Source organism: Microcaecilia unicolor, chromosome 2 (assembly GCF_901765095.1).
Source record: "Microcaecilia unicolor chromosome 2, aMicUni1.1, whole genome shotgun sequence".
Taxonomy (NCBI): Eukaryota; Metazoa; Chordata; class Amphibia; order Gymnophiona; family Siphonopidae; genus Microcaecilia; species Microcaecilia unicolor.
In genome coordinates this window covers 126,161,282-126,184,752 of record NC_044032.1, presented here as the reverse complement: position 1 = coordinate 126,184,752, position 23,471 = coordinate 126,161,282, and the positions used below count along the sequence as shown (strand labels likewise).

At 48.3% G+C, this 23,471-nt stretch overlaps 1 protein-coding gene across 5 annotated transcripts in view; it reads left to right on the top strand.

Annotated features, from left to right (window-relative positions):
• Positions 1–331: 331 nt before the first annotated feature.
• The window catches only part of UTP15 (UTP15 small subunit processome component), a 148,007-nt gene continuing 124,867 nt past the window's right edge, over positions 332–23,471 (top strand). The window contains exons 1-2 of one of the 5 annotated variants that reach the window (XM_030193288.1): positions 332–679; positions 17,877–18,040. In XM_030193288.1, the coding sequence (XP_030049148.1) occupies positions 17,951–18,040 (90 nt within the window). In that variant the 5' untranslated portion in view covers positions 332–679; positions 17,877–17,950. Of the gene's footprint in view, positions 680–1,028; positions 1,294–17,876; positions 18,041–23,471 lie in introns of those variants that run through there. The other 4 variants (XM_030193286.1, XM_030193287.1, XM_030193285.1 and 1 more) reach the window with 4 other exon arrangements.

Below are 23,471 nucleotides of genomic sequence, written 5' to 3'. Positions count from 1 at the left end.
CATATGAGTTTATCTTGTTGGGCAGACTGGATGGACCGTGCAGGTCTTTTTCTGTCGTCATCTACTATGTTTTTACTATGTTACTAGAACCAGCCCCTCCAACACAAATTACTCTACCTATCAACGGTTAGTCCATTATTGTACATCTGTGCACTGCATAACATGTTTGAAAATATAAGTGAGATCAAATAAACATGCTACCAACAATAAAGAACGACAACGTGGATGCAGCAGCTCATAGTTTTGTTTGTTTGTTTGCTTTGGGGGAGAGGAAACAGAGATTAACCTAATTGGCTTCAACATTTTTGAAATGTACTTACATACCGGCAAGAGCGGCCATAGACTGAGGGTCCACAGAGCCTTTCTTTCTGCAGCGCCTGCGTCCCACTTCCACTCTCCGTCCCCTCGTGCAGCAGATACAGGCTCTCTTCTGATTTTGGCCAGGAACGGAAGTACAGGTCAGAGGACTCGGAGGAGGCGGGAAGTGACGCAAGACAGCAAACAGGAGAAGCAAGAGATGTATTAAGGAGGGCCTGGTGCAGCGCACGCAGCACTTGGGAGAACAAGAGAAGAAGCTGTAGTGGTAGTAGGCGGCTGCGGTACCAGAAAAGCGCCCCAGCTGACGGAGAAGAAGAGCCCCCGGAAGGAGAAAGACCTGTGGTGGCAGCGGCAGACAACAGTTAGTGGCAGAGAATTGTTCCGCGCGGTTTCTGTTTTGTTTTGGCGCCCCCTCTGCCGCTCTTACCGCGGGTTGTGCCGGCCTAGGGTTCCTCATAAAATGAGGACACTTGCCCCGCCCCTTTCACGCCCCCGCCACTGACGCCTATTCCCCTCCTCCCCAATCACCTTGTCTCCTCCCCCCCCTCCGTCACCTCCCCGCCCCTTACTCTACTATCCCTGGTGGTCTAGAGGTATCTGCCAGCAGCCCTCATGCATGACTGAATCCAGCTCTCGGGGTTTCAAAATGGCTGCTGTGATGAAGTCTCGCGAGGCTGCTTCAACTCTCGGCGGCCATTTTGAAACGCCGAGAGCCGGACTCGCATGAGGGCAGCTAGCAGCAGCGCTCCGGGTAGGAAAGAGGGGGTTCTTTCCTTCCTTCCCCGAAGAGGTACTTCTAGACCAGTACCCAATGCCTGAGCCTAAGAGAGTGGCTGGTTGCGTTTGTTCCTTGTGTCAGGTATTTCCATTACGTTAGTGCTTGGTTCTGAATGCTTTCGGGCGTGTTTTGAGAGCGGCTGTTCTGCGGCCTTGGTGTTCCTGAAGGTACAGTGCTAGCTAAGGGAAACCAACCAGGTGAGGGGTCTGCTTAATAATTAATGCTATCTTTTTAATGTATTAGGCTTATGTGGTTTTTGACCTGAGGTATTAGTGTGCCGGCAGCTGTGCTAGGGACTGAAACAGGTCTGAATCAGTATGTTATAGTCATTTTTGGCATGAAGGCTTTATAATATAGGGATCTAGTTCTGAGGTTACTTTCCAGTGCAGTATGGTATAGTAATCCTTGATTCTACCCGTTGTGATTACTGTCACAGATCACATAAAGCAGCAAGATAGAGCTGTCAGTAATCTTGAACGCCCTAAAATCACCTTCCTGGAACTGTTTACCTGATCTGGGTGATTTCTCTGAAAAACTAGTACTGTAGAACACATTTTGTGCTCATTTTCAAAGCACATAGACTTGCAGAGTTACATATGGGCTCATTTTCGAAAGAGAAGGACGTCCATCTTTCGACATAAATCGGTATAATCGAAACAGCAGTCTCAACTGCTGTCCGTCACAAGGATGCCCAAAGTTCAAGGGGGGGTGTCAGAGGTGTAGTGAAGGGCGTGCCTAACACTTGGGCGCCTTTGACCCATAATCAAAAAAAAAACAAGGACGTCCCTGACAAGCACTTGGACATTTTCACCCGGCCGTGTTTTTCTTACGAACAAGGCACAAAAAGGTGCCTGAAATGACCACCGGAGAGAATCGGGGATGACCTGTTACTCCCCCAGTGGTCACTAACCCCCTCCCACCCTCAAAAAAAATCTTTAAAAATATGTCGTGCCAGCCTTAGATGTTATACTCAGGTCCGTGACAGCTCATTCAGGTCCCAGGAGCAGTTTTAGTTGGTACTGCAGTGCACTGCAGACAGGCGGACCCAGGCCCATACCCCCCCTACCTGTCACATTTTTTGTTGTTGTTACATTTGTACCCCGCGCTTTCCCACTCATGGCAGGCTCAATGCGGCAGGCAATGGAGGGTTAAGTGACTTGCCCAGAGTCACAAGGAGCTGCCTGTGCCGGGAATCAAACTCAGTTCCTCAGTTCCCCAGGACCAAAGTCCACCACCCTAACCACTAGGCCACTCTTCCAGTGGAGCATTTGTGGAGGAAACAGCGAGCCCTCTAAAACCCACCACAAACCCACTGTACCCATATATAGGTGCCCCCCTTCACCCGTAAGGGCTATGGTAGTGGAGTACAGTTGGGGGTAGTGGGTTTTGGGGGGCTCAGCACACAAGGTAAGGGGAGCTATGTTCCTGGGAGCATTTTATGAAGTCCACTGCAGTGCCCCCTAGGGTGCCCGGTTGGTGTCCTGGCATGTCAGGGGGACCAGTGCACTACAAATGCTGGCTCCTCCCACGCCCAAATGGCTTGCATTGGGACGTTTTTGACATGGACGTCTTTGGTTTTGAAAATCGCCAAAAGTCAGAAACTTCCATGTCTAGGAACGTCCAAATTTAAGGATTTGGACGTCTGACTGTATTTTCGAAACGAAAGATGGACGTCCGTCTTGTTTCGAAAATACGGGTTTCCCCACCCCTGGATTTTGCCGTTTTGCAAGGGCGTCCAAATCGCAACTTGAACGCCCCTCAGAGTAACTTGTGTAACTTTTCAAGTCTATGTGCTTTGAGAATGAGCCTCTACTTAACTGTAAGTTTATGTGCTTTGAAAATGAGCCTCTTTGCCTTCCAGGTTCTTAATGCTTCTTTTCTTTATTATAATAGCAGCTACACTACTGTGTCTCGTTAGTCATTATTCCTTTGGAGCCACAGTTATGGGGACAGTTTTCAGTTTCTAAATACAGAAAGTATGAAAATTGCGGAGGTTCTTTACACGTGTGTATTGAGACACTTTGGGGCTCATTTTCAAAGCACTTAGCCTTCCAAAGTTCCATAGGTTTCTGTGGAACTTTGGAAAGCTAAGTGCTTTGAAAATATGCCTCTTTTTGTATTTTCCATTTGCTGTTGTTTCTTTATATTTTAAACTGTAAAATTTAAAAGCTGACAGGGCCATCTGGAGGGCTGGGTGAATGGCGATGCTGGGGGGGAGGGGAGACTTGCTGACCTGAACATGTATACCCTGGAGGAAAGGAGAAACAAGGGTGATATGATACAGATGCGCAAATATTTGAAAGATATTAATCCGCAAACAAACCTTTTCCGTAGATGGGAAGGCGGTAGAACTAGAGGACATGAAATGAGATCAAAGGGCTGTGTGCAGACTCAAGAAAAATGTCAGGAAGTATCTTTTCACGGAGAGAGTGGTGGATACTTTGAATGCCCTCTTGAGGGAGGTGGTGGAGATGAAAACGGTAACGGAATTCAAAAATGCGTGGGATAAACATGAAGGGATCCTCAGACGCTTAGAGGTGATTGGGTGGCAGAGCCAGTGGTGGGAGGCGGGACTAGAGCTGGGCAGACTTCTACGGTCTGAAAATGACAGATACAAATCAAGGTCAGGTATACACACAAAGTAGCACATATGAGTTTATCTTGTTGGGCAAACTGGATGGACCGTGCGGGTCTTTCTCTCCCGTCATCTACTATGTTACTATGTATATGTAACATACTAGGTCAGACCAATGATCCATCTAGCCCAGTATCCTGCTTCCAGCAGTGGCCAATCCAAGTCACAAGTACCTGGCAGAAATCCAATCAGTAGCAATATCCCATGTTACCAATCTTGGGGCAAGCAGTGGCTTTCCCCATGTCTCTCTCAATAACAGACTTCAAACTCAGATACACTGTTACCACATTCTCCATCAATGAGTTCGAGAACGAACTATTCTTTGAGTAAAAATAATTTCCTCTTATTTGTTTTAAAAGTATTTCCATATAATTTCATTGTGTCCCCTGGTCTTTGCACTTTTTGAAAGAGTGAAAAATTGATTCACTTTTCCCGTTCAGCACCACTCAGGATTTTATAGACCTCAATCTTATCTCCCCTCAGCTGTCTCTTTTCCAAGCTGAAGAGCCCTAACCTCTTAAGCCTTTCATCGTTTGGGAAGAGATCCCTTTATCATTTTGGTCGCTCTACTTTGAACCTTTTCTAATTCCGCTATATCTTTTTTGATACGCGGCGACCAGAATTGAACGCAGTACTCAAGGTGAGGTTGCACTATGGAGTGATATAGAGGTATTATAATATTCTTGGTCTTATTTTGTATCCCTTTCCTAATAATTCCTACCATCCTGTTTATGTTTTTGGCTGCCATTGCACACTGGGCAGAAGATTTCAGCGTATTGTCTACAATGACACCTAGATCTTTTTCTTGAATGCTGACCCCTAAGGTGGACCCTAGCATCAGGTAACTATGATTCGGATCATTCTTCCTGACGTGCATCACTTGCATTTGGAACCAAAAATATATACAAAAAAAGGGGTCAACCAAAGAAGTTCCAACACAGGTATATTTATTAGTAATAAATCAACTGAAGATATATATGTGTATATATATATATATATATATATATAGACTCAATGCAGTCCTGCGTTTTGGGACTATGCACGTCTGCCTCAGGAGTTCTAACACTTCTATTAAAGTAAACAAATCATAAAAACATAAATACATAACTATAAATCAATAAAACCAAAAATTATATATTTGTACAAAAGTTCAAATAAAGGTAATATATTAACTATACAAACTAATAAATTATATAAACCAGTAAAATCAGCATACATAATTTAAACAGAAAGAATCACACTAAAAAAAAAAAGATACAATGCAAAGAATGTGTAAAGAGGTAAAACATATATCATACAATATACCAATTGTCCAGCTTACAATCCAAAAAGATACAGTTAAATCACCCACCTACCAAAGAAGAAAAGTACTTAATGGAAATATGAATATTCAGCTTGGATAGGCAACCAATGGGTTCTAATTAATAAATGTGTTACTCTATCAAATCTTTCTGCGGCATAGATCAGTCTAACTGCCATATTGTACAAAGTCTGCAATTTCTTAGGAATGTACGATACGGTCCCTCACAGAAGACTCATGAATAAGCTGAGAGGGCTGAATTTGGGATCTAAAGTGGTGAACTGGATTGGAAACTGGTTGACCGACAGGTGATATAGGGTGGTGGTAAGTGGAATCCGCTCGGAGGAAAGGAAGGTGAGTAGTGGAGTGCTTCAGAGGTTGATGCTAGGGCTGAAGGGTTAGAAGGAAAAGACTGCCTTTTTGCGGATGACACAAAGATAACTAATAGAGTGGATACCCCGGAGGGAGTAGAAACCATGAAAAGGGATCTCCGAAAACCGGAAGAATGATCAAAGGTCTGACAGTTAAAATTTAACAAAAATTACACAAAACAGGAAATATAACAAAGTAACCACTGTATTCCAAACCCAACTTTAATAAATCAATACAGTCAACCTAACTAATCAAAAATAAATAATATGTGAATTTTAAAAAATGTGCTCAGTTCAAACCTTATATACCATTACAACCCATGTAGGTCATTGGTAGAACCGGAGGAACCGTCATTGCACATCTACTTATATGTGTGTGTGTGTGTATATATATATCCAACGTTATAAGCGTGCTAATCAATAGCAAAACACTCTCATTCTCAAACAGTATTAAACATAAGAATTAAACCTACATAAACAGTAAATTGTGCGTATAAACATACAAGTACAACAACCCCCAGTATACCGGAGCTTTCAATGCTAATAACTTAATTTCATTCATTGTTTATGGTACATCCCAGTCATAAAGATACTTCATAACTCCAGTCCACTGCAGTTCTGCATTTCACCAAAAGTGATGTTGCTTGGTTTTATTAAAATTTCTTTCCTTTTGTAAGGTTTCCTTCTGAAGAAGCTTTCTAGCGAAACTCTGCCCGAGTCAAGGAAACGCCAATGGAAAATTTGTGTTTTAAAGGCTATTGAAGTGGTATACATTCAGATACAGTAGGCATTTTTCTGTTCCTGGAGGGCTCACAATTACAAAGTAAGAGTTAGAGTGGGATTTGAACCTGGGCCTCTTGGTTTTGCTCTGCATGGATGTCTGTGTGGCCATTTTCTATGAATGCTGCCATACATACATACATCCATATCCCTTGTTTTCCCCTGTTCATAATTTGGACATTCTCATTTGTAAAACAGCTGTTCATGCTGGACGTCTCCAGCACACGCCCATCTCACATATTTTCAAACAGGAAATCTTACTGACTTTGACTCCTAGCTTTCTCTGTTTCTTGAATCTTCATCTTCTTCCTTCATTCATGGGGATTTTAACATTCATTTCATTTCCATTTTTTCATTTTATTGGTTCTTTTATCTCACATTATCCAAACAGAGTTCGGTTCAATATGGCTTACAGTAGAACATGGATTTTACATCGAGATCATAGTATTGAGACAGACCTTCAAACCATAGACAATAGAATCAAGAGTGCAAATCTGTTACCTTTGATAGATTAACCTACTTCTATTAAACATTTCTTGAAGAGATAGGATTTCAACAGTTAGCAGAATGGTAGATAAACATCTGATATCCGTTGGCAGAGAGCTCCACATCTTGGTTGTGAGGTAGGAGAATCTTGCAGTATAGATGGATTTGTACTTGCAGTTGGAGAAGTGAATGAGAGAAAGTTCCAGGCTCCTACTGAGGCATTTCTAAGTGGGAGAGTTGTTAGAATACACATATAGTCTGGGGCTATTCCATATAGTATTTGAAAAACAGTTATTTTGAAGCAAACTCTTAACTTTTACTGGAAGCAAGGGTAGTGCTTGCAATAAGGAAGTGGCTCTTTGGTAGCACGAGTCCTTGAGAATCAGACGTGCCACAGTGTGTTGGGCAGTCTGTAGCTCCTTAAGGCTTGATTCTTTACATCCGGCGTATATTCCATTGCAGTGGTCAGTTTGGGATAAAGTCAGTGCTTCCTTGTCATCAAGTAGATGCAGCCATTACAGATGGGTTGTGTCCATCAACCAGCAGAGGGAGATAGCACACTTTTTTCAGTGCCTCATACCAGCTTGCTCCACTGCCTCTCTTCAGTATTCTCTATCTCCCCTAGCAGAGTGGCTGCAGCTTCTTCGAGCTCCATCTAAAATCTGCCTGGAGGTTGCTCCTGTGCTTTTGCCAGTTGTTAGCAGGAGTGTTGGAGGCTATAGCAGCTTCGCTTTAAAGGCACATAGGTTTGCCCTTTCCCTGCCTTACCCATACCTCCGTGGATGTGGACACATTGCTTAGCTTTCCCTGTCCTTCCCCGCCAACAGTGGATGCAGGCACATAGGTTCGCCCTTTCCCTGCCTTTCCCACTCACCTGAGCCTCCGGAGTTCTATTTACCTCTGCTTTTCTCAAAGCGTTTAAAAAAAAAAAAAAAAGTTGCGTTGCGCTTTGGCGCTTAGACGCTGGAACAGAGGTTTTTCCTTGCCTTTTTACTACTACTACTACTTAACATTTCTAGAGCGCTACTAGGGTTACGCAGCGCTGTACAAAATAAACAAAGAAGGACGGTCCCTGCTCAAATGAGCTTACAATCTAAAGAACGAAATGTCAGGTTGGGTAGTCTAGATTTTCTGGGCAGAGGTGAAGAGGTTAGGTGCCGAAAGCGACATTGAAGAGGTGGGCGTTAAGCAGAGATTTGAAGATGTGCAGGGAGGGGGCCTGGCGTATGGGCTCGGGGAGTTTGTTCCACGCATGGGGTGAGGCGAGGCAAAAAGGGCGGAGTTTGGAGTTGGTGGCGGTGGTGGAGAAGGGTACTGAAAGGAGGGATTTGTGGGACCGGAGCTGTGATACTCGGTCCAGTGAGGTAAGAGTGTTTTCTGACTCCTCCGGGTTGGGCCCGCGATTTTGGCGCGAACCGCCATTTTGAATTTTACCGCCGTTTTCAGCGATGTCTGTGGACACAGTAAAGCGCTGTTCCAAGTGTGGCAAGCGCAGATCAGCAGCGGGGCTCTGTAAATCTTGCTGTACAGATGTTAGAGCCGGCCCGAGCATGGCGAGCGACGATTCTTCGCGCTCTGAGCTGGCAGCGGGCGCCATTTTGAAATTACCACATGGCACGACCTCCGCTGAGAAGGAGAGTCTTGAGCCCGGGGGGAGGCCTCGGAGTGAGGCTGATATGGGAGCTACTAGCCCCGGCAGAGATCCGGGTGCCCAGGGTGAGTTTTTCTCCCCTGATTTTGTCTTATTAATGCATAAAGTGCTTAAAAGAGCTCTCCCACAAAGCCCGGCACGGGCCTCTTCTAATGCTCCTCCGGTTGATTCTAGCCTGGGTATGCCCTCTGAGGCGTTATTTCCTGATAATTGGCAGAATATGTAGTTTAGAAGGGCTCATTCCCCTTCAGAGAGTGCTGCACCTCCTCCTCCTCCCCCCCCCCCCCCCCCCCCCCCCCCCCCCCCGTGGTCAGGCTGCGAGGATTCGGAGGACTCTGGCAGGCCTTCATGGTCTGAGGAGCCAGAGTCTGTTGCAGAAGTGACTCAGGATCTGGACGATCCCTCCGCGGTGAGGATTTTCCACCGTGATGAGCTGCCAGCGCTTATTTCAGATGCCCTCCAGGTCCTTTCTATTGAAGAGCCTGACAGTGGCACGGCCTCCTCTGTGAATCCTAGGATGGCTAGTACCAAAAAGCCTGCTCGAGCCTTTCCTTTGCATGACTCCATCCAAGAGCTTATTTTGGCTCAATGGGCTGACCCCGAAGGACCTTTGAAAGTTTCCAGGGCTATGGGGCAATTATACCCTCTGAGTGAGGAGCATATAGCTCGCTTTGCTATGCCTAAAGTGGATGCCCTAGTCACAGCTGTGACAAAGAGAACTACCCTCCCTGTTGAAGGAGGTGTTGCCCTGAAGGATATTCAAGACCGTAGACTGGAATCAGCACTTAAATGGTCATTTGAAATTGCAGGTCTCACTATTCGGGCGTCTGCATGCAGTTGTTATGCTGCTAGAGCCTGCCTGGCGTGGTTGCAACAGGCAGTGGAACAGCCCGGAGATGGAGCGGAGCCCTTCTCGGATGTGGCTCCGCGGCTGGAGTCGGCCTTGTCCTTTTTGGCTGATGCCCTTTATGATATTGTCAGAGCTTCGGCTAAACAAATGGCAGTAGCAGTGGCGGCTCGCCATCTTATTTGGCTACGGCATTGGCCGGCGGACATGGCCTCTAAGCAAAGGTTGGTGAAGTTGCCCTTTCAAGGCCTTCTCCTGTTTGGTGAGGAGTTGGAGAAAATTGTGAAGGGCCTGGGTGAGGCTAAACCCCAAGCGCTTGCCCGAAGATAAGCCTCGGCCTTCCTCTAAGGGTGCGGCGGTCCACTCCTCTTACAGACCTCGCTTCCGTGAAGCTCGAAGGTACCGCCCGGGGCGTTCTGCTGGGTTCACTTCTCGTGCCCGTTTTCAGCAGAGGAACTCCTTTTCGCTCGGACAAACGTTCCACAGCCACTGGCGCAATGCCTGGAGTTCAGGGGCGGCCCTCTCCTCGAGTCCTGTCATCGGAGGATGTCTTTCCCTCTTTGCCGAGGAGTGAGCCAACATTTCCTCAGATCAGTGGGTCTTGGACCTGATCAGAGACAGTTACAGAATAGAATTCAACGCCCCTGTAAGAGACGTGTTTGTGGAGTCCCGATGCGGTTCTGCCGCCAAACGGGCAGCGGTAGAGGAGACTTTACAAGGTCTGATTCAGATAGGGGCCGTGTCCCCGGTACCTCCCGCCGAACACGGCTGCGGCCGCTACTCCATCTACTTTGTGGTGCCGCGAAAAGGAGGGCCTTTTCGCCCTATTCTGGACTTAAAAGAATTAAAGAAGTCCCTGAGAGTGCGGCATTTTCACATAGAAACCCTGCGCTCCGTCATTGCGGCGGTATAGCCAGGAGAGTTTCTCACGTCTCTGGACCTGAAAGAAGCTTACTTGCACATTCCAATGTGGCCCCCGCACCAGAAGTTTGCGGTGATGGGAAAGCATTTCCAGTTCCGGGCCCTGCCTTTTGGCCTCGCCACAGCTCCCCGCACCTTTTTCGAAGGTTATGGTGGTAGTAGCTGCCTTTCTAAGGCGAGAGGGTATTCGGGTTCTCCCGTACCTGGACGACTGGCTCATTCGAGCAAACTCTGCTGCAGAGAGTCAGCATGTAACAGCCAGAGTGGTCTCAGTACTTCAATCTCTGGGCTGGGTCGTCAATTTGGCCAAAAGTCACCTGACCCCCTCGCAGTCTCTAGAATATTTGGGGGCCAGGTTAGACACAGCCTCGGGGTATGTGTACCTACCCGAGCAAAGGCGGTGCAAGCTTCAGAATCAGGTCCGTCTGCTCCTGAGGATGCCCCACCCGCGAGCTTGGGACATTGTCCAGCTGCTTGGATCGATGACGGCCACCATGGAACTGGTGCCCAGGGCGAGAGCGCACCTGAGACCTCTACAGTATTCCCTACTTCAAAGATGGTCTCCTGTTTCTCAGGATTATCAATGCAGACTTTCTTGGCTCCCTGCGGCCCGACTCAGCATGGAGTGGTGGCTCTCAGACAGCATGCTGCGGCGAGGAATGCCGCTGGCGCTCCCCGATTTGTGCCTAGTGGTAACAGATGCCAGTCTGAAAGGCTGGGGCGCACATTGCAAGGGTAAGCATGCCCAGGGTCTATGGACACCCGAGGAGTCGGAGTGGTCCATCAACCGCCTAGAGTTGAAAGCGGTGTTTCAGGCGCTTCTGGCCTTTCAAGTGACCCTGGAAGGATTGGCTGTCAGAGTGATGTCGGACAACACGACAGCAGTGGCCTACATAAATCGACAAGGCGGCACTCAGTGCAGAGCTCTAGCCGCGCAGGCCGAACAAATTTGCCACTGGGTCGAGCTGCATCTACAGTTTCTGTCGGCAGCTCACATTGCAGGTCAGAGCAACGTGCAAGCCGATTATCTAAGCAGGCATCAGATCGATCCAGCGGAGTGGGAACTTGCAGACGAAGTGTTCCTGCAGATATGTGCCAAGTGGGGCAAGCCCGTGATGGATCTAATGGCGACAAGCTCCTATGCCAAAGTCCTGTGCTTCTACAGCAGACTGAGAGATCCTCGCGCGGCAGGGTTGGATGCCTGGGCTCAACCCTGGCCTCCGGGCCTACTGTTCCCTCCGTGGCCCTTGATAGGGCGAGTGCTCCTGCGGATTCGGCTGCATCCAGGAGAAGTGGTTCTCGTTGCCCAGGAGGCCTTGGTATGCGGACCTCCGACAGATGCTCGTAGAGGATCCCCTTCAGTTACCTCTGGTTCCCAACCTGTTGTCACAGGGTCCGGTGACCATGGAGGACGCCGGCCGATTTGGTCTTGTGGCCTGGCGATTGAGAGGGCGCAATTGAGAGGCAGAGGCTATTCCAATAAAGTAATTACCACTCTCCTGCAAGCCCGCAAGCGTTCCACTTCCGTGGCTTATGCCAGGATTTGGCGCCAGTTTGAAGTCTGGTGTGCTTCCAGAGAGATAACACCCCTACTGGCTCCTGTCTCGCCGATTCTGGACTTTTTGCAGGATGGTGTACAAAAAGGCTTGGCCTATAATTCCCTGCGGGTGCAAGTGGCAGCATTGGTCTCCTTGCGTGTCTTTAGCTGCTCATCTGGATGTGGCACGCTTTCTTAGAGGGGTGCTTCGGCTCCATCCTCCCGTGCGTGCACCTTGTCCAGCTTGGAACCTGGGGCTAGTGCTAAAGGCCCTTCAGCGTGCTCCCTTTGAACCGCTTCGGCGTGCTTCAGAGAAAGATTTGACACTGAAGGCCGTCTTGTTAGTGGCCATTACTTCGGCGAGACGGGTGTCAGAGCTCCAGGCGCTGTCCTGTAGAGACCCTTTTCTGCAGTTTTCAGAGTCCGGGGTCACGGTTCGGACCGTGCCTTCCTTCTTGCCTAAGGTGTTTCAGCATTTCTCCTAAACCAACCTATTTTCTTGCCCTCCTTTGTCGAGGAGGAGTTTCCAGAATCTTTTGGGCAATTGCACCTGTTGGACGTGCGCAGGACTCTGCTGCAGTATCTGCGAGTTACTAACTCTTTCAGGACCTCTGATCATCTGTTTGTTTTGCTATCAGGTCCTCGCAGAGGGTCTCCAGCGTCTAAAGCCACTATTGCCCGCTGGCTTAAAGAATCTATCTTTTCAGCTTATTTGCTTGCCGGCCGGCCTCCGCCTGATGCCTTTAAGGCGCATTCCACTAGAGGAATTTCCTCTTCTTGGGCTGAAACTGGAGCACTCTCTCTTCAAGAGATTTGTAGTTCAGCAACATGGGCTCTCTTTTGCCCGACATTACAGGCTGGATGTGGCTGCCAGGAGGGACGCACATTTTGGAGCACAAGTGCTGGCGCGTGGTGTGGCTTGTTCCCACCCTATCTAGGGATTGCTTTGATACATCCCATCTGTAATGGCTGCATCTGCTTGATGACAAGGAAGGGAAAATTAGGTTCTTAAAGGTGATAATTTTCTTTCCTTTAGTCATAGCAGATGCAGCCATGATCCCTCCCTGTCTGATGCAATCTGCTGTAAATCTATTTCAGGTTCTGTTCGTGTTTCCTGAAGATTCCGTCCTTGGGAGAAAGTCGGAAAACAGTCTTCAGGATTCTTGTTCAATTAAAGGAGGATGACTTAATTCCCTCCAGTTTCATGTTTTGGAGGATGAGTTTATTCCCTCCAGTTATGTCTCAGTGGAGGTTGAGTTTATGCCCTCCGGGAGGATGTTTCATTCCCTCCTTTCTGAGTTAATGCCCTTTGTTGTAGGGCCATCGTTCGCTGTGAGGAAAGCTTATGTTATTCCCATTGCGGTTTGCCATACTGCTTTGGAAGCTTCAAATACTGAAGAGAGGCAGTGGAGCAAGCTGGTATGAGGCACTGAAAAAATTGTGCTCTCTTTCTCCCTCTGCTGGTTGATGGACACAACCCATCTGTAATGGCTGCATCTGCTATGACTAAAGGAAAGAAAATTATCACAGTAAGAACCTAATTTTCCCTTTTTTTTTGTACCAGTACGCAACAGTACGTCGTACCGGTACCTTTTTGTTCTCTACCCCCCCCCCCCCCTCCTGACTCAGCTCCCCGACCGGCAGCTTGACTCAGCTCCGTTCCTCCCCCCCCCCCCAGGCGTTTAACCCTTTTACTGTCCGTGGCAGCGATTTCAGTAAAGAAGGCACTGCAGGCTCGCCTCCAGCTTCTCCTTCCCTCTTCACACAGTGTCCCGCCTTCTCTGATGATGCATTTCATGTTTCTGCGAGGGCAGGACACTGTGTGAAGAGGGAAGGGAAAAGCTGGAGGTGGAGGGCTGTCAGGGAGCTGAGGGAGGACAGGGAGAATCGCTGGACATGGAGGGGCGCGAAGGGGGAAGAGAACAGATTGCTGGACATGGAGGGGAGGGCAGGGGGAGAGAAGAGATTGCTGGGCATGGAGAGAAGGGGAGGGCAGGGGGAGAGAAGAGATTGCTGGAGAGGAGGGGACGGCAGGGGGAGAGAACAGATCGCTGGACATGGAGGGCAGGGGGAGAGAACAAATTGCTGGACATGGAGCGAAGGGGAGGGCAGGGGGAGAGAAAAGAGATCGCTGGAGGGGAGGGCAGGGGAGAGAGGAGAATTGCTGGCCATGGGTGGAGGGGAGGGCAGGGGAGAGAGGAGAATTGCTGAACATGGATGGATGGAGGGGAGAGGGAGAGGAGATCGCTGGACATGGATGGATGGAGGGGAGGGAAGTCAGGAAGGAGATGCACATGGATGGAGGGAAGGGAGGAGAGATGCTGGACATGGATGGAGTGGAGGGCAGGGAAGAGAGGAGAAATGTTGGACAAGGATGAAGGGAAGGAAAGACAAAGGAAGGAGATGCACATGGATGGAGTGGAAGGGAGAGAGGAGAAATGATGGATATGGATGTAGGGAAAATTGCTGAATTTAAGAGCTGGATTGGGACACTTTGAGGGCAGATGTTGAAACTGGAGAAAGGATAGGGACAGGGCTACAGATGGTAGACAGGACGCATAAGAACACAGAAGGATGGTGGACATGGTGAGAGAAAAAATATCAAATGGAAAGAAGACATTGCATAAAACAGAAGACACGGGGACCAAAGCTAATAGAAAAACTAAATGCTCAGACAGCAAAGGCAGAAAACATTTTTTTAATTCAGAATTTATTAATTGGAATATGTCAGCTTTTGGAAATGTGCATCTGTGATATTTTGCATACAAGTTTCAATTTTTCTAGTATTGCTGCATGCTGAGTCTGACTTCTTGAGGTAACTTTCCAGTTCAGTATTTTGCCTTCATATCTGTTGTCATGTGTTTTTCATGCGTGATCAAGATGCAGTATTCTGCTAGCGTGTAGTATTTGCAGCCCGTTTTGTTTTGTTTTTTTTGTTTCACTAGGTTGTGTACTGGTGTTTTAGAGCCCGGTGTAATTATAGTGCTGCCTTTCCACGCATGTTGTAGTAGCTGATTTTTTTTGTCTTCATTTATTAGTTTATAATCAGTCTTCAGGATTCTTGTTTTGGGCCTAGGGACTTGTGTACTATTTTCAATGCTACATTTTTATATGCTCCATGGCTTAGTAAAATGGATGTGGCTAATGTGGGTGTGTGGCTACTATGGGGGCAGAGCCATAGATAGTGACCCCGTCCTTAAGGTTGGCATGGTATGAGTACCGGCACCTTTTTTCCTACAAAAAAAGCACTGGATAGTTAGTGTCTGAACTATAAGACAAAGTCCCCTAATTCTTCTCAGTTTCCATAGTGTTCTGAAAACCTTCTGGACAACTGCTAATATTTGATCATCGAATGTTACATTGTAACCTGCTATTATTCCTAGACTCTTTAGGCTTCTTTCCAGAGGAATTATAGTTTGGTTAATCATGATATAGGATTGGGTGATATGGGTTGGTTTAATACTAGGAATTTGGTCTTTTCCTTATTTAGTTTTAGTTCAAAAATTGAAGCCCACATCTCCACGATTTTTATTTATTTATTTAACATAAAATTTACAATTTTGTTAACATTACAGTAGTAAAATAACCCAGAACAAACATAAATACAGTAAATGAGGTAAACTTGAAAACAGTACATTGAAACCTAATAATAGAGCTACCGCGAAGCAGTATCAAAATATACACATTTAACATCACTGGAATTCAAATACCAGAGATATAAAAATATTAGCATGATATTAATGATACATCTAATAAGCATGCTTTAGAACATTCAACTAACATAGATATGATGCTGAAGATTTTCTACAGTACAGCTTACCATATAGCTGAGGGACCAAGAGCAGATATATGATGGGAACAAGATGCGTGGTACAGAATCAGTTGGGATAATTTGATGGTTAGCTAAAATCAAGGCAAGTTCTTTGTATAGTTAAGAGATAATGAACTGATCTAAGTTACAGTATGTTGAGCAAGTTAGTCCAGGTGCAGAATGGGTGTATAGTCAGTCACTCCAGTCCAGAGTGGATCTCGGTTTTTGCTCTGTCAATCTCCACTTTGAAGAGGATATATCATTACGTCGTCTGCACGTATATTTGATTTATATCCAAAATTTTCTAGTTGTCCTCCTAGTGGTTCCTCAGGATATTGAATAGGATTGGTGTTAGTGGAGACGCCTGGGGTACCCTGCATTCTGGGACCCAGGGAGGGGCGATGGCGGAGGAGAACTTGACTTGGTATGATCTAAGTTTGAGGAATCCTCCGAACCAGCACTATACTCCACTTTTCCCAATGATGTCCAGCAGATAGAGTAATAGGTCATGATCCGCCATATTGAGTGCGCTGGATATATCGAACTGTAATACTAGTACCTTCCTTCCAATACTTATTCCCTTCTAACTTCATTTATGCTAATGACCCCTCTGACTCTTAGGCCTCTGAGTTTCTCACCTTAACATCTTCATTCAGTCTTCAGCTGTTCTCCACTACCCCTACTCACCAGAATGGCCACTGCCTTGATCCTGTCTTACTCTCCAACTGCTCACTCTCCAATTTCTTCAACTCAGTTCTTCCCCTCTCTATCATCTGATAACTTTCACACTTAATCACACCCCCCACCCCCATCCCATCCAATATCCACAAATACATTTAGGAATCTTCAGACTATTGACCTTTGCACTCCACCACTTTCCTCTCCTTAACCACTGTTATCCAAGTCTGTCAGTGAGGCTGTCTCTTCCTATAATACTATTCTCCCCTCTGCTCTGGACACTCTCGCTCCTTCCATTCCCCGTTCTGTAAGGCGTACCAAACCCTAGCCTTGGCTGACCTCTAGAACCCACTGCCTACATTCTTTTGCCCAATCTGCTGAATGCCTTTGACTAAAATCCGGTGCCCATGCTGACTTCATACATTTCAAATTCTTGCTGACCTCCTTCCAGTCTGCTCTTTCACTTGCCAAATAAGACTACTGCATCCGTTTGACAAACTTTTCTATAACCCTCGCCATCTCTTTGCCACACTAAACTCTCCTCAAAGTGCCTTCGCATCCAAACTTCCTTCACTTTCTCCCCAGACTATGGCTCAGTATTTCCACGACAAGATTCACCTTTTCTCAACCAAATCATCTCCACCTCTCTTTCCCCCACTCTTTCTCCCACTCCAAAGGTTTCTATTCTGTCCTCAACCTTCTTGATCTATCTGCTGCTTTTGATACTGTTGATCACAACCTACTCCTTAATATGCTGTCCTCACTTGGATTTCAGGGCTCTGTTCTGGCTTGGTTTTCTTCTTACCTCTCCTTTCACACTTTTAGTGCATGCTCTGGTGGATCCTCCTCCACTTCTATCCTATTTTCTCTATATGTACTTGTTCCCTTAGTGCTCTGATCTCCTCCCATGGTTTTCAGTATCATCTTTATGCTGATAACCACCAGAACTTTCAGCAGGAATCCAGGCCCTAAGTCTTAGCTTCCTGTCTGGCATTACTGCCTGGATGTCTCACCACTATCTGAAACTAAACATGACCAAGACTGATCTTCTTATATTTCTCCATAAACCCACCTCTCCTCTTCCCCCATTCTCTGTTTCTGTGGATAACACTCTCATCCTCCCTGTCTTGTCAGCTCATAACCTTGGGTCATCTTTTACTCCTTTCTGTGCACAAATCCAACAAGACACAAAAACCTGTCATGTTTCTCTCTATAACATCACCAAAATGAATCCCTTCCTTTCTGAGCACACTACCAAAAACCTTATCCACATTATCACCTCATTCTTAAATTACTGCAACTTGCATCTCACAAGTCTCCTACTAAACTATCTCTCTCTCCTTCAATCTGTTCAAAATTCTGCTGCATGACTTATATTCTGCCTGTTTTGTTATGCTCACATTTGCCTTCTCGGCAAGTCATTTCTGCATACAGTTCAAACTCCTCTTATTGACATATGTGTTTAGTGTACAGTGCTGCGTATGTCTAGTAGCTCTATAGAGATGAGGAGGAGGAGGATAGAATTTAACATCTTATTATAGTTGGAAAAATAATTGATTTTCTTTGTTGGGTCTTCACTGGTCCCTTTTCGATACACGTCTAGGGCTTGTAACAGTGTGTCATGAATTTGTTTTATTTTGTTGTACTTATGTAATCAAAGTTTTGGTTTTCTTTTGGTTGAGTTTTTTTTTTTTTCGCTTTATACAAAAAATGATAAATTATTATTATTATTTTTTTTTGCTACATTATTTCTTTTGTTGCAGAGTACGCTTGAGCTGTATTATCTTTATGAAAGAACTTTCCCATGCTTCGTTGGAAGACTTGATCGTTTTGAGAAATGGCTAGCTACAAGCCTGTAGCTATTCTATCTTATCCTAAACTTGGTGAGAAAATAACACAAGACACTTTGTACTGGAAGAATTACAAGGTGAGGATTGTGATTGCTGTCAGCTCGGTTCAGAAAAAGACAAAATTGTTTAATATAAAATGTTGAATGAATTTTACAAGAAGCATTATTAGTGGTGTTGTTCAAATGCTTCCTCAGTGATGCAGGCAAACCTGTGAGGTACTTATTATGTAGCTAAGGCTGGCACTTCACAGCTAGAAATTCAGGGATTTGCAAACTGTTCAAATGTCTGAGGATGGGGAAAGCGTGTGGTTTGATCACATTTATATATTTCTATTCTGCCTACTACTACGTAGGTACATTACAAAATAACATAATGAAATCAAGACACAGAACTTTAAACAAGAGAGCTCTCTTGTCATCAAGCAGATGAAGCCATTACGTATGGGTTGTGTCCATCAAACAGCAGGGGGAGATAGAGAGCACTCAAACTTTTCACAGTGCCTCATGGCCAGCCAGCTCCACTGCCTCTTCAGTATTCTCTATCTCCCCAAGCTGGGTGGCTGCAGCTTCTTCGAGCTCCATCAGAAATCTGCCTGGGGGTGGCTCCTGGCTTGCCAGTTGTTAGCCGGGGTGTTAGAGGCTATAGCAGCTTCACTTTGAAGGCACATAGGTTAGCCCTTTCCCTGCCTTACCCATGCCCCCGTGGATGTGGACATATTAGCTTGCTTTTCCCTGTCCTTTCCCACTCAGTGGATGCAGGCACATTGGTTCGCCTTTCCCTGCCTTTCCCACTCATCTGAGCCTCCGGAGTTCTTATTACCTCTGCTTTCCTCACAGCGTTAAAAAAAAAAAAAAAAAAAAAAAATGGAACAGAGGCTTTCCTTTGATTCTTCTATGGGACCGGAGCTGTGATACTCGGTCCGGTGAGGTAAGAGTGTTTTCTAACTCCTCCGGGGTGGGCCTGCAATCGGGGCGTTTTTGTCGCGAAACCGCCATTTTGAATTTTCCCGCCATTTTCGGCGATGGCTGAAGAGAATGTAAAGCGCTATTACCAGTGTGGCAAGTGCAAATCAGCAGCGGGGCTCTATAAATCGTGCTGTACAGGTGTAAGAGCCGGCCCGAGCATGGCGAGCGATGATTCTTCGAGGACAAGCAGGCTGCTTGTTCTCACTGATGGATGACGTCCTCAGCAGCCCCTCCAATCGGAAACTTCACTAGCAAAGGCCTTTGCTAGTCCTCGCGCGCCCATGCGCACCGCGCATGCGCGGCCGTCTTCCCGCCCGAACCGGCTTGTGTTCGTCAGTCTTCTTTTGTCCGCGGTCGGTACGGTCTTGTTTGCGCCGTTCGCGCCACTTAAGTTGACCCTCGCGCGTCTTTTTGACTTTCGCTTCTAAAAAAAACAAAAGGGATTTCGGAGAAGGGCCTTTCGGTCTTTTTCCCCTTCCCGTATTTCCAGTTTTTTGCCCCGTTAAGTTTTCTTTCGTTTTCGGGGTAGGCCCTTTTGAGGCCTCGGGTCGAGATTTTTCTCCCCCTCTTTTTGGTGCCTTACCGCAATTACGAGTTTTGATTTCGCCGGCGTGATTTTTCCGCCCATGTCATCGAAGTCTCCCAGCGGCTTCAAGAAGTGCACCCAGTGCGCCCGGGTAATCTCGCTCACTGATAGGCACGCGTCGTGTCTTCAGTGTCTGGGGGCTGGGCACCGCCCACAGGCCCTGTAGTCTTTGCGCCCTTTTACAAAAAAGGACTCAGGTAGCGAGATTGGCCCAGTGGAACGTGTTGTTCTCGGGCTCTTCGTCGGCATCTGCACCGGGAGTATCGAGTGCTTCGACGTCGACAGCGTCAAGACCTCCGCCCTCGGCCGCGACTGTATCGATTGCATCGAGGCATCGACCCTCTGCATCGTCGAGGCCGAGACATCGGAAGGCTGTGTCGGTGGTACCGGGACCTCCACTAGTGCTGATGTCGTCGGACGGTGGTGCTTCGACTAGAGTGCAGATGAGGGCTGTCCATTCCCCTGCTGGTGGCGGTGAGCCTTCGGGTGGGTCTCCCCCTACCCTGAGGGCTCCTGCGGTACAGCCCCCCCGAGACCGACCTTCTTCGGCCTCGGCCCCGAGGAAGCGACGGTTGGATTCTACGTCCTCGTCGGTACCGGGAAGTTCCGGTGACATGCTTCGTTTGAAAAAGTCAAAGAAGCATCAACACCGGTCTCCTTCCCGCGTCGGTACCGAGAGCTCTGGGTCGCCGAGGGAGTCGGCACCCAGTAGGCATTGGCACCGGGAGGACCGCTCACCCTCTGTTCAGGAGGTGTCGATGCGCTCCACCTTGGACAGCCCGGAACAGCCTCCACGCCCGGAACAGACTCTGACTTCGACGCCTGCATCGGCTTCCATGTCTTTCTCCACAGCCGCCCTGCACGAGAGTCTCCGGGCCGTTCTCCCAGAGATCCTGGGAGAGCTGTTGCGCCCTTCCCCTCCGGTACCGGGGGTGCTTGTGCCACCGGTACCGTCGAGTGAGGCGCCGGCTGGCCCCTTGCCCGGGGTGAGGTCTCCGACATCGGTGCCGCTTGTGGTCGCCTCCCAGGAAGGCTCCTCGACGACGTCGGCGGAGGGAGCTTCGCCGGTGCGGGCGAGGGAGTCTACCTCTCGACGCTCACACCGTGGCCATGTTTCCACGGAGTCAAGCCGGGCACGGCTTCAGACACAGGTTCATGAACTTGTGTCTGATACCGATGGTGAGGCCTTGTGGGAGGAGGAGGAGGACATCAGGTATTTCTCTGACGAGGAGTCTGATGGCCTTCCTTCTGATCCCACTCCCTCCCCTGAAAGGCAGCTTTCTCCTCCCGAAAGTCTGTCTTTTGCGGCCTTTGTCCGGGAGATGTCTACGGCCATCCCCTTCCCGGTGGTTGTGGAGGACGAGCCCAGGGCTGAAATGTTTGAGCTCCTGGACTATCCTTCTCCACCTAAGGAAGCGTCCACAGTACCCATGCATCATGTCCTAAAAAAGACATTGCTGGCGAACTGGACCAAGCCTCTAAGTAATCCCCACATTCCCAAGAAGATCGAGTCCCAGTACCGGATCCATGGGGACCCAGAGCTGATGCGCACTCAGTTGCCTCACGACTCTGGAGTTGTGGATTTGGCCCTAAAGAAGGCTAAGAGTTCTAGGGAGCATGCTTCGGCGCCCCCGGGCAAAGACTGTAGAACCTTAGACTCTTTTGGGAGGAAGACCTACCATTCCTCTATGCTCGTGGCCAAAATTCAGTCTTACCAGCTCTACACGAGCATACACATGCGGAACAATGTGCGGCAGTTGGCGGGCTTGGTGGACAAGCTCCCTCCTGAGCAAGCCAAGCCATTTCAGGAGGTGGTCAGGCAGCTGAAGGCGTGCAGAAAATTCCTGGCCAGAGGGGTATATGATACCTTTGATGTTGCGTCCAGGGCCGCTGCTCAAGGTGTGGTGATGCGCAGACTCTCATGGCTGCGTGCCTCCAACCTGGAGAATAGGATCCAGCAGCGGATTGCGGACTCTCCTTGCCGTGCGGACAATATTTTTGGAGAGAAGGTCGAACAGGTGGTAGAGCAGCTCCACCAGCGGGATACCGCTTTTGACAAGTTTTCCCGCCGGCAGCCTTCAGCTTCTACCTCCACAGGTAGACGTTTTTATGGGGGAAGGAAGACTGTTCCCTACTCTTCTGGTAAGCGTAGGTACAATCCTCCTTCTCGACAGCCTGCGGCCCAGGCTAAGCCCCAGCGCGCTCGCTCTCGTCAGCAGCGTGCGCCTCAGCAAGGCCCCTCGGCTCCCCAGCAAAAGCAAGGGACGAGCTTTTGACTGGCTCCAGCAGAGCATAGCCGACATTGTGTCAGTGCCGGACGATCTGCCGGTCGGGGGGAGGTTGAAAGTTTTTCACCAAAGGTGGCCTCTCGTAACCTCCGATCAGTGGGTTCTTCAAATAGTCCGGCAAGGATACACCCTCAATTTGGCCTCCAGGCCTCCAAATTGCCCACCGGGAGCTCAGTCTTACAGCTTCCAGCACAAGCAGGTACTTGCAGAGGAACTCTCCGCCCTTCTCAGCGCCAATGCGGTCGAGCCCGTGCCATCCGGGCAAGAAGGGCTGGGATTCTTTTCCAGGTACTTCCTTGTGGAAAAGAAAACAGGGGGGATGCGTCCCATCCTAGACCTAAGGGCCCTGAACAAATATCTGGTAAAGGAAAAGTTCAGGATGCTTTCCCTGGGCACCCTTCTTCCCATGATTCAGGAAAACGACTGGCTATGCTCTCTGGACTTGAAGGACGCCTACATGCACATCCCGATACTGCCAGCTCGCAGACAGTATCTGCGATTTCAGCTGGGCACACGTCACTTCCAGTACTGTGTGCTACCCTTTGGGCTCGCCTCTGCGCCCAGAGTGTTCACGAAGTGCCTGGCTGTAGTAGCAGCAGCGCTTCGCAGGCTGGGAGTGCACATGTTCCCCTATCTCGACGATTGGCTGGTGAAGAACACATCCGAGGCAGGAGCTCTACAGTCCATGCAGATGACTATTCACCTCCTGGAGCTACTGGGGTTTGTGATAAATTATCCAAAGTCCCATCTTCTCCCAGTACAGAGACTAGAATTCATAGGAGCTCTGCTGGATTCTCGGACGGCTCGTGCCTATCTCCCAGAGACGAGAGCCAACAACTTGTTGTCCCTCGTCTCGCGGGTGCGAGCGTCCCGGCAGATCACAGCTCGGCAGATGTTGAGATTGCTGGGCCACATGGCCTCCACGGTTCATGTGACTCCCATGGCCCGCCTTCACATGAGATCTGCTCAATGGACCCTAGCTTCCCAGTGGTTTCAGGCTGCTGGGGATCTAGAAGACGTGATCCACCTGTCCACGAGTTTTCTCAAATCCCTGTATTGGTGGACGATTTGGTCCAATTTGACTCAGGGACGTCCTTTCCAAATTCCTCAGCCACAAAAATTGCTGACTACGGATGCGTCTCTCCTGGGGTGGGGAGCTCATGTCGATGGGCTTCACACCCAGGGAAGCTGGTCCCTCCAGGAACGCGATCTGCAGATCAATCTTCTGGAGTTACGAGCGGTCTGGAACGCTCTGAAGGCTTTCAGAGATCGGATGTCCCACCAAATTATCCAAATTCAGACAGACAACTAGGTTGCCATGTATTACATCAACAAGCAGGGGGGCACCGGATCTCGCCCCCTGTGTCAGGAAGCCATCAGCATGTGGCTCTGGGCTCGCCGTCATGGCATGGTGCTCCAAGCCACATACCTGGCAGGCGTAAACAACAGTCTGACCGACAGGTTGAGCAGGATTATGCAACCTCTCGAGTGGTCGCTCAACTCCAGAGTTGTGCGCCAGATCTTCCAGGTGTGGGGCACCCCCTTGGTAGATCTCTTTGCATCTCGAGCCAACCACAAAGTCCCTCAGTTCTGTTCCAGGCTTCAGGCCCACGGCAGACTGGCATCGGATGTCTTCCTCCTGGACTGGGGGGAAGGTCTGCTGTATGCT